The following is a 14304-nucleotide window of genomic DNA, read 5'->3' on the forward strand; positions in this document are numbered from 1 at the left end:
ATGTACTTTGGAAGCAGAAACCCGGGAATATGTCAACATCTCTCTCCATGGAGATAACTATGAGATAGAGTATGAAGTCGCACCACGGGATTTCCACTCTCACAGCTTGATGCGAAACATAAAAATACATAAATCATGTCTTACTCTTGATCTAGCATGTCTCATTCTCGAGGACTCGAGAAAGTCCAAAAGCTCCCGTGCAGCGAATCACAACCAACAAGCAATCGAAAACCCCAAACAGATGCCGCCCACCAGCTGTTCACTTTCAACACCCCAATCGTTTGTAACTTATTCAGCTTCTCCGAACCTAAGATGGTAAAATAGCCACCCAAGATCCAGCCAACATCCACTACACCATACAAAGCATATGGAACATTGCATCAACAAGTAGAAACTCAATTCCTTCAAGTTATATATAGGAGATACTAACAAAGTACAAACCTGGGAGAATAATCGGCAATTTCTCGGCCCAGGCAGCGCCCATTGACCCGTGGCCTATCTCATGCATAGATGTAGCCGAGGTCAGGATGGGCTGCGGGTAGCGCGCGCCGCCCATCCGCAAAGACGATCACGATTACGATACGGAACGAACGGGTGAAAGGAAAGGAGAATGCATAAGCATGATTAATTCCGGTCTGCACGGAACGTACGGAGTAAAGTGACGACTGTCGGGGGATTGAAGGGCCGATTTACGCCACCGAGATCGGATGATTCCTGGGGCCGTTGATACGGAGCGGGACTGGGGGAGCTCCACGAATCTTCAAGAAGGCTGGGGTAAGCGTTACTGAAATTTGTTCCTGGGGTCGGAAGTCGGAAGTACCACGCAGTATTGGGTTTTAGTCTAGTACTGTAAAGACTCTGGAATATTTTGCAGTTGTTTTATCTGGGTCTAACATGTTGACATTGGGGGGGGGTAAAGACAATCACAGAAAAAAAAAAACTACAGGGATTGAGACAAAAAACGAGTGTTCAGAAGGGACAATTGCGTGTGTATTCACTAGGGTATCGGGTAGACGAAATTACGAGTGGTATGAACGAGGACAACCCTTTTCCTCCTTGGCCGCTGCATAGCAGAAGGGTATCTCAAACCTTCTAGTGCTTAGCGGTGACGGCCTCGCCAGTCAGTTTTTCGACTGCTTCTTTGGCCCTGCAAAGAAATGAGTTAGTCCGCGGTATCACATGAAAGAGGAAGGTGGATCCCAAAAGAGAAACTTACATGTCACCGAGAGCGACCATGCAGACGGTCTGCCAAATACCGAGACCAATACGGGGAGCAACACCCCGGTACAGACCCTTCAGTCCGTTGTTCTGGTAGATGTAGCTGAAGGCCTTGCCAACAGTCAAATTTTTCGGGCGGTTGGGGTCCACGGTCTTGCTTTGCATCTCGACACGAATGACCTCAATGGGCTGGTTCCAGGCGGAAAGACCACCACCAAGTCCGGACGCGAGGATCTTCTCCCATGCAGCCAGCTTCTGGCCGTCCTCCTTGCCAGTGACCTTGCGAATAGTGGACTCAGCCAGACGCGAGAGACCGAAACGGGAGCCCCAGTTGGTGGTCTGGCGAATGGCGACGGCGTTAACACCGCGGTTGATACCGCGGATGCCTTCCTTGCGATAAATGTCCATGAAGGTCGCGAAGGTACCGGGGGGCTTGACACCGGCGGCGGCCATCTTGTGCTTGGTGATCTCGACAGTCTTCATGCAGGTGCAGGAAGCCCATGGTGGCATAGGCCTGGGCAATACCACCGACCATACCACCACTGATACCACCGACGAAGTCATTGGCACCGAAGCTCTTAGCGTAATATTCGGCCTCAGAGGCGACGAAGAGGAGGACCGCGCCCTTGGTGGAGGCCTCAATCCAGGCCCACGGAATGAGTCCCTGATAGTCTAAACCGGATGCAATATTAGCTGGACTTGTTCCCATCGCCGATGATTGTGTTTCCGTCCCGACCCACACTAGTTGCGCGTATCGGAGGAAACTGGGGAAAGGTATCACGTACAACCGAGGATGCCACCACGGCCCCAAATCCGACTCATAGCACCGGCGAAGCTGTCGCCCCGGTTGGCGGCCATGGTCGTCTTGATCACTTCCAGCGGCTGGAGAAAGAGCGGGGGTAGTTAGCTTCGTGTTTGGGCAAGGGGTCACTGAGGGTTGATAGGGAAACATACCTGTCCCAATGAGGTGACCTCGAACAGATTCAAGCCAGCGCCGAGCAGCAGGTTGCTGAACTTGACAGGCTTCTTCTCGAGCTTAGGCGCGACGGCCATCTCAGTAGCGGTAGACATTGTAGTTCTGGGGATGCGCTGAAAGGGGCCCTGACCAAGGGAGAATGGGGCTTCGTCGCCTTTTAAGGGATCGAGGAAAGAGAGGTGGAGAGTGAGGGGAGGAATTCCTGAGAGAGCACCAGAGTTTGATGAAAGAAAGAAGGGGAAAGGCAAGCACGCATTTGTCTTATAGGAGAATCGAAGTCAGCTGTGTTTGGTGTTCCACTCATGCTATTGGATACAGGGTACCTCCCATACCACCTGAATCGGGTGGTTCCGTAGGTAGTTGGACTTTATCGGCTATTGAATCTCAAATGCCAACCAGCCTTTTTTTTGTATTCTCTCTCTATAGACCATTCATTCAACGCGGCAATGGGCCATCTATTTTGTCACATCCTATTCTTCGGCCCTGAGCTGCAGACCATTGATTACACCCGCGTCCAGACATAAAGAATGTTCATACAGATCTGTTTGGGTGGGTCGGTGAGGGCGGTCGGTTGATTCTCAACCGCCCAACATTTCCCGTGTGCCTGATTCCACTCAGTAGCTGTGAGACCCCCCGGTTGCTACGCAGGACACTCCCGCACTGATCGTCCCGACCCTCATCCCGAGCTGCAGCTCGACAGATAAGACTCATGCTATGATGCTAGGCATGACACGGTAACACTGCAATGATGGGAAATGGGGATACTGGAATTTCACAGAACATCGTCCGCTTTCGGTTTTAGGTGACCAATTATCATATTTGGGGGATGGAAACGCTGTTACAAGGCCCGCTCGAACCGGTCAAGTCCTATCATACAACATGACAAAAAATCGCAGAAAAAAATAATACATGTCATTTAACTAAGAACCCCCAAAAAATTCAATGAATCATCTCTCCTTTAAAGCTTGGCACCGACAAGCTTGGCGTAGGCCTCAGTGCTGAAGGACTTGGGGCGCTCAATGGGCATGCCGAGAGCACGGTCGATGATCAGCTGGGGCAGGACACCAAGGGCGCGGGAAACACCGAACAGGACGGTGTAGTAGTTGGCCTCGGTCAGACCGTAGTACTGGAGGAGGACACCAGAGTGGGCATCAACGTTGGGGTAGGGGTTCTTGGTCTTGCCGTGCTCGGTGAGGACACCGGGGGCGATCTTGTAGACCTGGCTGACCAGCTGGAACATGGGGTCGTCGGGCAGCATGCGGAGAGCGAACTCACGCTGGGAAACGTAGCGGGGGTCAGTCTTGCGGAGAACGGCGTGGCCGTAACCGGGGACGACACGGCCGGCGTTCAGGGTGGACCAGAGGTAGTCCTTGATGGACTGGTCGCTGAGGTCGTTGCCAATGGACTTCTTCATCTCAGTGAGCCAGTTGAGGACCTCCTGGTTAGCCAGACCGTGAAGGGGACCGGCCAGACCCTGGAGACCAGCGGAGAGGGAGAGCATGGGGGAGGACAGAGCGGAGCCGACCAGGTGAGTGGTGTGGGCGGAGACGTTGCCACCCTCGTGGTCAGTGTGAATGGTCAGGTACAGACGCATCAGCTCAACAAAGTCTTTGTTGCCAGCGAAACCGAGCTGGTTGGCCAAGTTGTAGGAGTAATCCTGATCCTTCTGGATGGGAGCAACCTTGCCGTCCTTGTAGACGTTGCGGTAGATCTTAGCGGCGATGGTGGGCAGCTTGGCGATCAGGTCCATGGAGTCCTCGAAAGTGTAGTTCCAGTACTCCTTCTTGTTGATACCCTTGGCGTAGGCCTTGGAGAAGGCAGACTCGTGCTCGAGAGCAGTCACGGCCAGGGAGAACTGAGCCATGGGGTGGAGGGTGCTGGGGCAGCGGTCGATGAGCTCCTCAACGAACTTGGGGACATCGGAACGAGCAGCCCACTCAGCAGACAGGTCGCGAACCTGCTGCTCGGAGGGAACCTCGCCGGTCAAGAGCAGCCAGAAGAGACCCTCGGGGAGGGGCTCCTGACCACCGGGGGCCTTGGGGAGAAGTTCCTGGATCTTGGGGATCTAGGGATGACAAACGTTAATTTGCGAGGTCTCCAGCATACAAAATCATCACTGATCACTTACAGTCTTGCCGCGGAAGCGGATACCCTCCTCAGAGTCGAGGACGGAGCCCTACACAAACCCGAATTAGTCTCCCAAGAAAAGAGTTTCGCGGCGATAGGTCTGTTTGCGACTCACCTCCCAGACAAGGGACTTAATGCCACGGGCACCACCGTAGACCTGGTCGAGAGTGACCTCACCAATAACAGTGCTGCCGTACTCCCTGCGATTATTGTGAGCTATGATGACCTTAGGACCGGAAGGAGGCGCAGACGACATACTTGCGGAGCTTCTTGACCTGCTCGATCTTGGCGGGGAGGCCGTCAGCGAAAGTCTCCTTGAGGGACTATTCCAGTGGGTTAGCATATCAATTGAGCTTCTCGAAGCTTTAACGGGCCACGTACCTTGGCCTTCGCGGAGTAGCACGCGCGCCGTTCAGGGCAGCAGACTGAACGGGCTTAGCGACAGAGGCCCGCAGAGCGGAGGCACCAATGCGAAGAGAAGCCATATCGACTCTTGAACAAGAAGGGGTATATGGATGGGGAAGAAGATGGAATAGGGTAAGGGGAAAAGAAGAAGGAGAAAAGGAAAGCGGACGAGAGCTATGGATTTTCTCGGATTTTTCCAACACCCCCGTATTACAGCCGGTACGGTCACGGTTCGGGTGGCCGTTAACAGCCACATCGCCTGGTAATTTTTCCCCCAACGGTAACACCGAGTACTGTCGGGCTGCCGGCAGATCTTCTTGCAGTCCGACCATTTCCGCGAGCATGGATTGTCTCCCGGGTCGTCGACTTACTGCCATTTCATGTATTCCTACATTGTGAATACTGCAAAGATCAGATATTCTGGATTCCTACTCCTAGGTATAGTGCCCTCTTCCCCAAGTACAAGCTGGCGATACCGGACTGTTGATAGCATATTACCAGCTATCCCTGGCAGTGACGTCGGCAAGTCGCCATCCTGCCGTGCCGTCATCCGGAGCCCCGAGATGGCCAGCATTGGCCTCGGCAGGGTGCACCGGAGCCATGGCCGCTCTGGCCCAGGTGTCTCTATCTGCATTCTGACTTTTGTGACGCCATCCCCCATGCTCGCGTTTCCTCTATAGGCTCCCGTTTATGACCGATACACTTCTAAAATAGTTCACCGGAATCGGGAGCTCCACGGCACGAAGGGGCAGAACGGGGGAGGACTTAGCAAAGAGAGAGAGAAAAAGGGAAACACCAATGATGGGAATACTCTCCGGCTCCATCGTATCCACACCTCCCGTAGCGCGAAAAAGAGGAAACGTGTGATGATGTGAGGTCCAAGGTCCCAGCTTGCTTGTAGCCGGGGGAACCGTGGTGGGTACGGGGCACCTGGGCAGACCAAGCGCGCAGGGAGCGTGCAGAGCTCGGGACAGACCAGGTGTGCAAGCAAGTACGGTGCGGTGGGTTAGCCAAGTGTGCAGTCATGACTAACGCGTTACAATAAACGTGACCGCGGCCCATCTCGGACTAGCGCGCAACACCCCTGCAAAACTTCTCTCTCCTTTCCCTCCTTTCCACTTCTTCTCATCAACCACCCGCCACCTTCCTTCCATCACTTTTTCATCGCGCATTCCATCGCTTCATCGCGCTCATCCTCGACAACACTCGCACGGATTACCTGTACTCTGTAAATCCGTCCCCTGGTTTATTTCAACCTTGGATCTCACGGCAGTACGCCCTAGGTTGTACCTCGTACTCGTACTCCGGGCAAGGTGCCCTTCCCTGGACACATTCGCTAGGCTGTATTCCAGCTGTAGGCGCCAGCTCCCTGGTTTCGGAATCCGCTCGTGCTGTAGTGAAGAGGTCACATAAGATATCAGGCTTGACACTTAATCTCCATAGGAGCTTCTGCACAGTACACTGCTCTCGAAGTAACGCTGCCTTGACGAGTTCCTGGGTCCGTACAAAGACCATTAGAGCGAGAGCCGCCTTAGGGACACACTTTCCTCGAATTTCATTCTTGCGTGGAACATCGCTTGTCAACCATGTCTTCCGCCGTAGCGGAATTGGAGAATTATCTCCAGTCCATGCTGGCCCTGAAGCCACCTGGAGTATCTGGATCCAAAATCCAGGGTATCACCACCCTCTGCACTGCGAATGTTCAGGTATGCTTCACTTTCCGCTTCAAACCGACGATTCAAGAGCTCAAGACTAATGAACGTGATAGAATGAATCTGTTCTTATCCAAAAGATTTTCACCCATTTCAAGAAGGCCCCGGGCACCCACAAGTTGGGAGTACTCTACGTCGTAGACTCTGTAACCCGGCAGTGGGTAGAAGCTGCTCGCAAGGCTGGACAGCCTCCTGGCACTGCTGCACCCGACGGCACTTTCGCCGCTGGAGTCAACCGAGTGACTGAACTCTTGCCTGTGCTTATGACCGACATTATAAACAATGCACCCCACGATCAAAAGGTAAGCACTAGACATCCGCAGGTAGCCTACAATGCGCATTTGGGCGCCACCCCTGCTACTTCGTTTTTACCCTGCGCTTGAACGCTTTCTGTCCATTCTCTAAGGAATCGTATTACTCACGTATGACTTTTGTTCCAATAGGAGAAGATCAAGAAACTTATTGACATTTGGGAACGCGGCCAAACATTCCTGCGCCGATGCTCTCTTCTTTCCGAGAGAAGTTGATCGCTCCCCCGCCAGGTAAGCTCACCTAATCAACCCTGCATCGTTACTTACAATTCTAACAAACTTTGACACAGTCGAATCCACCACGCCGGAAGGATCGCCGGCTCCAGGTTTCAACCTTCTGGGTGGACAAGCCGCTCCAGCAAACGGTTCGGCTGCTGCCCCGGACACCTCCAGTATCTTGAAGGCGCTAGCGGACATGGCCAAAGCTAATACTGGAGCCCCCGCCGCTTCACAGGCTTCGGCTCCTGTTCCTGCTGCATTGAATCATCAAGCCCCTCAAGCCCAGGGTGCTTTCAATCTGACCCCCGACCCGTCCCTGGCCAACCCCTATGGCGCAGCTGGCGCCATGGCCACCAACCCGTTCGCTGCTATGGGTGCCCTCGGCCAGAACCCAATGGGTCAACCTCAAAGCCAGAGCAACACACCCAATCCATTGACGTCCGCTCAAAACCCTTTGGCCGCAATGATGCCCCAGGCTGGTGCCCCGGCACCCGGTATGCCTGATGGCAATGCCTTGGGCCAGCAGCTTCAGCTTCTACAGTTGCTTGCTTCACAGGGGATTCCTCAGGACCAATGGGGCGCGGCGATCCAGATCTACAACATGACCAACCAGATGGGTTCTGTCAACCCTGGACAGGTGCCCACCCTCCCCGGCATGCCCGGTATGCCCGGTATGCCCGGCATGCCTGGTATGCCTGGTATGCCTGTTCCCGGTGCTTCCGCCTGGGGTGCTCCGGGTGCACAGAGCCGTGACAGCGCCGATCGAGAGCGCGACTACAATCGCTCTCCTGGTGGATATCGCCGCCGTTCTCGTTCTCCTGGATGGGATCGCGGACGCCGTACTGCTTCCCCGCCGCGTCGTCGTGACAGCCCTGTCTATGGAGACTACGGCGATTCACCCGGGCGTCGTGGTGATGCCCGTGGCCGCCGTGGTAACGAACCGTACCGCCAACGCAGTCCTCCTGGCCGCAGACGTCGCTCCCCCACTCCGCCGCAAAAGGATCCCAACCTGCCCCCTCCGGGTCCCAAGCTCATTGAGTGGGACTACTCAATCGGTCAGGGCAACATGAAGGTACTCAGCCGAACTCTCTTCGTTGGCGGAGTTACTTCCACCGAATCTCAACTTAGGGATCTATTCAGCAAATTCGGCATCGTCCAGACTTGCATTGTCAACATCGACAAGCGCCATGCCTTCATCAAAATGATCAGTCGCCAGGACGCCGTCAGCGCCCGTGATGGAATGGAGTCCTTCCGCACCGGTGAAATGCAACTCCGCACCCGCTGGGGTGTTGGCTTTGGTCCTCGCGACTGCAGCGACTATCAAACCGGTGTTAGTGTCATCCCGATCGAGCGACTGACCGAGGCCGATCGCAAGTGGATGCTCACCGCAGAGTACGGTGGTACTGGTGGACGTCCCATCGAGTCAGGAATGGTCGTCGAAGAGCCCGATATCGAAATCGGCGCCGGTGTCTCCTCCAAAGCCATCAGTCGGCGTATTGCCACCGACACAGGTGGTAAGCGTGGCCCTCAATCGTCCCGCAGCCAGCCCACGAACGAGCGCTTCGGCGGCGGCGGCGGTGGTGGTGGTGGTGGTCGCCGCCAGGAACGCGACGGCTTCGGAGGCGCCAATAATGCTGAGCGCGATTATACGAACCGGGCAAGCAATCCCTCTGTCCCTCCTCCAGTCCCAGCATACGGCTTCAACTTCGCCAGCATGCCCATGCTTCCGCCCGGCTTCATGATGGGCGGTCAAGCTGGCCAAATGCCTGGTCAGCAGCCTCCGCCTCCGGGCCAAGGAAACTAAAACCCTAAAAGCTCTGCTCTCTATTGCACTTCAATGACTTCTTCCTTGGCGCTTCAAACTCACTTCTTGGCTCCCCCACATCTTTTCAACTCTCGTCCCTTGAGATTTCCCCCCCTGACTTCTCTACATTACCTACGACCCATAACTATTCTACCCTGGCTTTTAGACTCGACTCTACGAGTCTATGTCTATTCATCACAAGTCGTCGCATCTGGGATCTCGGACTCGTTCACAAAGGGACATCGGCGTTATATGGTCTTTCTTTCGAGAATCGGGGTGGCTCTTTTTTTTTGGTTTCGCTGCGTTTTTTTTTTTCCCATGGGCTTTTTTGGTTCTCACTTTCGTATCTCGTGTAACCACACTTGACTGCATATTCCGATCGCCGCGACATGATTTCATCATTGATCGTCGCCTTTAGGCTAAAATCAACACTGTATTATGATTTAACTTGATCGTATCATTACTCACTTCGTCGCTCCATCGTCATTCTTAGCTTCTATTTTATGGTCGTATGAACTTTCCTTGGCAGCGATTGATACTGTAAACGGCCGACCTATAGAGATTAGAAGGAGGAAAACGGAAAAGAAAAAAATGTGAAGACGATGAGGAGGAATCGAGTGGAGATGATGAATAGGACGGAGAGAATCGTGCTGTTGCTGATTGATGTCGGCCAGAAGCACGCAAAGTTGCTGCCTTTAAGCATCACAATATGAAGGGTTCAAGACATAATCCTCTGGGGTATCGAATTGGCCTTTGAAGTGAAATACTAGTGAACGCAGCTTTATTAATAGTTATAAGAGCTGCTATGGAATCTTCGCTCATCGTCTCCGCTGGTCGAGCATCTCCTAATGGAACCCGGCGAGTGATCACGAGACGCGTCGTGTTAGAAGTTGATACTCCGACCTTTATTTCACTAGCAGCGACCCCAATACGATTGAGTACCAGTCGACTATCCTGAAGCACCTCTTCTTTATTGTCTTTCTGGGATGACCTCCTCTACCAATCAACCGAAATAACCAAGAGTCGCGACTGACTTCAACACAACCGCAGTTTCCATTGGTACGATAGTATCACTTTCCTCTCCATGTCCCTGGTCACTCACTTACACATTGAATAGTTCAGCGATGTGTGTTCTTTGGGTTATCACTACCACATTCACATGTGGTCATACGGTCACAAAACGCGAACCACATCCTTGCCCAGAAAACCATCCACAGCCATGGCCTGAAAAGTTCATGGGGAGCTCCCGGAACCGCCAGAGGAACTGTCCTACATGTGCAGGGGCGCCAACTGGAACCTAGTAGCGTGAATACCATTCTGATGGATAGAGCTCCAACTAATATGGTTTCAGAAACCTGGTGAAGTCCCCATCAGAATTCATAACACCTTGGCTGTTCATCTGCAGCTGGATAAAGTCAATTGAACTGAGCCATTGGAGGATGGAACTTGATCTAGGAACGTGCTGGACGTACCCATGATCTTTATCTTGTCGAAACAAAGTGTTGCGCATCCAATTGCACCTCAGGGATAGTGAAGTAAAACGAGAACCTATTCCGCTTTCAAAGTCTACAGCCTTAGGTCCAACCAACATCCCTACCTTTCAAAAAGCCAAATGTAACAGGGCAGGATTCTATATATTCGTTGGTGATAAGCTAGTATTGAGTATTGTGTCTTGGGCAATTGAACAGTCAACCGCAAAGCGTCTTTCGTCATCGGGCCGCTAGCCAAAACGCTCCGCTAGTACTTTTATCTGATCGTCGGTAGGCAGAGAAGAGTGTACATCCTAATAAGAGATTGAGTCAGGTTCCTTGTCCAAAAATCAAGGAAGGGGGCATATATCATTATTTTTTGACTCGGTTCTTCCTCCACAACAAAACGTCCAAGGAGTCATTTAAGCTTTGCTATGCCATCTTCAATATGTGTATTACTTCTGAGTTGCGCAACTTCCATCGCAAAAGATAAGTTCTCACGTATCCCGCCAATGTCCTCTTCAATTTTTTTTCAAATTTCATGTGTCTGTGCTTGCATCTGGTTGATGGGAGCGTAATAGCAGAGTTTCCGGATTGGAATGATAAGTAGGGGCGTGCTCGTCAGATGGGGGTCTTAATATTCAAAATAGTCTTCCTCTCTCCTTCTCTTTACAAATTTTTAGCCGCGTCGGTTGCAAAAGATTTTCTCGATTTCTTCATGGCCTGAAATGAGATGTCGCAGTTAAATGAAGGTGAAAAACCTATATCCAGCGTTTTCGACCCTGTAGGTTAGAGAACAGAAGCTCTGTTTGGGCACGAAGACAGAGTGGACCATCGATCTTCCCTTTGGAGAAGAGATGATTAGCCCAAGTCATCTCTCGTCACTTGAGGCGGATATTCACTGCCTCACGGCACTACCAAGCTTAGACTTCCTGGGACAATTGCTTCTGTCTTTCAAGCTTCCGCCGCAGATAAGCCGTATAGCTAATTAATACAAAGAGCCCAAGTCCCACAAAGAAAACCATCGAGTTGAACCTTTGATCACAAATTTTCTCGTCGTTCCGAAAATGGCACGTGATGAGCGAGCCATAGATGAAGATCAGAAGTGCTAGGAGAGACCTGCTTTCATCAGCGTGATAGTCCCATCACTAAGACTTAATACGCATCTTCTTACTTCCAGAAGTGCCTGGCAACTGGTGCCACACAGTATCTGACAATGAGGTTGTCAGGGAAAGAGTCTGCAATCTCAACAAGGCGGTTGAGAGGTACGCCATCGTCGAGCTGGGCGCGGGTAGATGTTGATGTACGGCTTTGAAGAGCTGATTTTTCCATATTGATCAACGTGGTCGACTTGAAGGAATGAAACTGATCCCTAAATGCAATGAAATCAGGCGGGGACGAAAAGGAGGTAGAGAACCGCAAACTTTCACTCGTGGAGCAGTGGACGAGAGAGTGAGATAGCCTAGCTTCGAACTCGGCGATAGGGAATATCAACAACTGCACGATTATACGCAAAAGGCACGAATTACCCGTTTCGCACACTGTTGCCTATTGGGCCGGGAAAGGGTCCAGGGCCGGGCGATGACCGAGCCTTGGCATCTCGACGCAGTTTGAGGAGATGTGCTTGAATTTCACAGTAGCCTACATACTTAGACCCTGATGGGTTAATTACTTGCATGAGGGGAAGACCTTCAAAATACATATGTCAGGATACTGCAGGTTCTCCGAATAGACACATTTATCTAGACACGCGTATAGTTTCCTTTCCTTGAGACGGATCTATTGATTCCGATTACCATGACTCTCCCGAGTCAGACCAACATGGTCACATCTTTTGCGTGGGTTTCCGCCAAGGCCCTAATTGCGCCCTTGTCGGGGTCCGTCACTGTTCTTCAGGCGAATGATCACGCAGGATTATTGGAGACAAATGTTTTTGTCGTGCAGGAATTTCGCACGTAGCCGCCAGAACATGCACCCTGTCCCCTTCTGAGCTGATGAGATAATACTGATTTACGTTGTGACAATATGTGGTGGAGGAGCATGAGCCCAGTGACACTTTATAAGGCTTTGTGGTAATTCGCGTTGGACTTGATAGACTCGGCGGTTTGTCTGCGTCCAGGGGATACACGCATATGCTGAATCGCTGTAACTAGAAGATTTCGGTTCAAAAGTGGCGTTACATGCAATGTATGCTTCAAGAGGTATTCGGTAGGATAATATTACTTCAGTATGAACAGCTACCAGGTGTTTCACATATATTCCGCTTGTGTACTTTCGTGGCCTCATTGCCCCGCAACGTGACTTTAAGATGAACTTTTTCCTTCTTAGTCTGCTGACAGTCCTATTCAACGCGTATTCGTAAGACTGAGCCTCTTCAAGCAGTGGTTGCCGCCGCCTTCGAAGCGGCGAAAGACTGCTCGAAATCGGCAATGATATCATCAATATGCTCAGTACCAACTGAGATCCGAATTGCATCATCCGTGACACCAGAGTCCTTCTTCTCTTCATCACTGAGCTGCTCATGGGTCGTGGACCAGGGGTGGATAGCCAGGGTCTTCGAGTCGCCGACACTAAGAAAAGTTAGAATACACAAACCAGTGAGGAGAAGCGAAAGAGAGACATACTTGGCAAGGTTAGAGATCAGCTTGAACCCATCAACCACTTGACTGCCAGCCGCAGCACCGCCCTTGATTCCAACAGACAATACGCCACCATATCCACGAGGTAAATACTTTTTCGCCGTCTGATGGGAAGGATGATCCTCAAGACCGAGATACGAAACCCAGCTAACATGCTCATTCTTCTGAAGCCATTTCGCCAGAGCCAGCGCATTCGTTGCATGGCGCTCGCAGCGCAAACTTAGAGTTTCCAGGCCGAGAATCAACTGCTGGGCCGCGAAGGGGTTCAGAGCAGAACCCAGATCACGTAGAATCTCGACACGCACGAGAATAGCAAAGGCGATGGAGCCAAATGTCTCCCAGAACTTCAGTCCATGGTATCCCTCAGACGGCTCGATGAATTGCGGGAATCGAGCACCATTCTTGCCCCAGTCGAACTTGCCGCTATCGATGACCACGCCACCGATCGTGGTTCCATGGCCACCAATCCACTTGGTAGCACTGTGCACGACGATATCAGCGCCGTGGTCAATTGGACGTGCAAAGTATCCTCCCGCTCCAAAGGTATTGTCAACCTAGTAGTTCATCAGCACGACCATCTCGTATCATCACTATCGGATGCATGCCACATCCCACATTTGACATACCACAAGTGGAATTCCTTTCTCATGCGCAACCTGAGCAATAGCCTCGAAATCTGGAACATTGTACCTCGGATTTCCAATCGTCTCGACATAAACTAGCTTGGTCTTCTCATCGATAGCGTCCCGGATATCCGCCGGATCATCCCCATTGACAAACTTCGTCGTAATCCCTAGCCGGGGCAACATGACCTTGAATTGATTATAAGTCCCGCCATACAAATTACTCGTCGACACAATATTATCACCCGCATGGGCCAGCGCCGAGATGGTCATGAACTGGGCTGATTGGCCTGAGGAGGCGGCTACGGCAGCGACGCCACCTTCCAGGGCTGCGATCCGTTTTTCGAAGACGTCGACTGTTGGGTTCATGATTCGACTGTAAATATTGCCGAATTCTTTGAGGCCGAAGAGGCGGGCGCCATGGGCAGAATCGTTGAATGTGTATGAGGTTGTTGCGTAGATGGGGACGGCGCGAGAATTGGTTGTTGGGTCCGGGGTGTGACTAAGGTTAGGGGATGATGGTTAGATGTGATGGTGATGGTGGATTGAGGATTGGATTCCTACCCGGCGTGGAGCTGGAGGGTCTCGAAGTGGAGGTTCTGAGGGTCAGACATGGTGAATGCTGGCTTGGGATCAATGTTCGAAATTTGAAGTCAATAGGTGAAGATCCAAGACCGCCCGAAGTGTCTTGGGAGGTTGAAAGAGAAGAGAAACGAAAAAAAGAACTGTCCAGCAGGTTCAACCAAATATAAGAGCCAAGAGGAGGGGAGAACGCGATGGCGGGGGAGCGGATGGCGTGAT

General features: G+C 52.0%; 4 protein-coding genes across 4 annotated transcripts; 1 reads left to right on the forward strand and 3 right to left on the reverse strand.

The window, feature by feature from the left end:
- Positions 1–1092: 1092 nt before the first annotated feature.
- On the reverse strand, positions 1093–2289 carry N7477_007788 (putative mitochondrial DNA replication protein (Yhm2); the record flags this gene model as incomplete). Its single annotated transcript, XM_056969451.1, has 5 exons — positions 1093–1147; positions 1217–1695; positions 1751–1890; positions 2004–2100; positions 2173–2289. 5 exons carry the CDS (start codon positions 2287–2289, stop codon positions 1093–1095), a joined length of 888 nt encoding a protein of 295 aa, XP_056819483.1.
- An 863-nt stretch (positions 2290–3152) lies between these two features.
- Positions 3153–4806, reverse strand: cit1 (citrate (Si)-synthase CIT1; the record flags this gene model as incomplete). Its single annotated transcript, XM_056969452.1, has 4 exons — positions 3153–4259; positions 4323–4370; positions 4437–4644; positions 4703–4806. 4 exons carry the CDS (start codon positions 4804–4806, stop codon positions 3153–3155), a joined length of 1467 nt encoding a protein of 488 aa, XP_056819484.1.
- A 1506-nt stretch (positions 4807–6312) lies between these two features.
- On the forward strand, positions 6313–8772 carry N7477_007790 (Nrd1 complex RNA-binding subunit; the record flags this gene model as incomplete). Its single annotated transcript, XM_056969453.1, has 4 exons — positions 6313–6432; positions 6495–6740; positions 6882–6960; positions 7040–8772. 4 exons carry the CDS (start codon positions 6313–6315, stop codon positions 8770–8772), a joined length of 2178 nt encoding a protein of 725 aa, XP_056819485.1.
- Positions 8773–12615: 3843 nt separating this feature from the next.
- On the reverse strand, positions 12616–14117 carry N7477_007791 (O-acetylhomoserine aminocarboxypropyltransferase/cysteine synthase family protein; the record flags this gene model as incomplete). Its single annotated transcript, XM_056969454.1, has 4 exons — positions 12616–12811; positions 12866–13434; positions 13507–14005; positions 14068–14117. 4 exons carry the CDS (start codon positions 14115–14117, stop codon positions 12616–12618), a joined length of 1314 nt encoding a protein of 437 aa, XP_056819486.1.
- Between the last annotated feature and the right edge of the window lie 187 nt (positions 14118–14304).

This window comes from Penicillium maclennaniae (assembly GCF_028827695.1).
Source record: "Penicillium maclennaniae strain IBT 15551 chromosome Unknown utg000007l:1.0-4884863.0:1.0-4888362.0, whole genome shotgun sequence".
NCBI lineage: Eukaryota > Fungi > Ascomycota > Eurotiomycetes > Eurotiales > Aspergillaceae > Penicillium > Penicillium maclennaniae.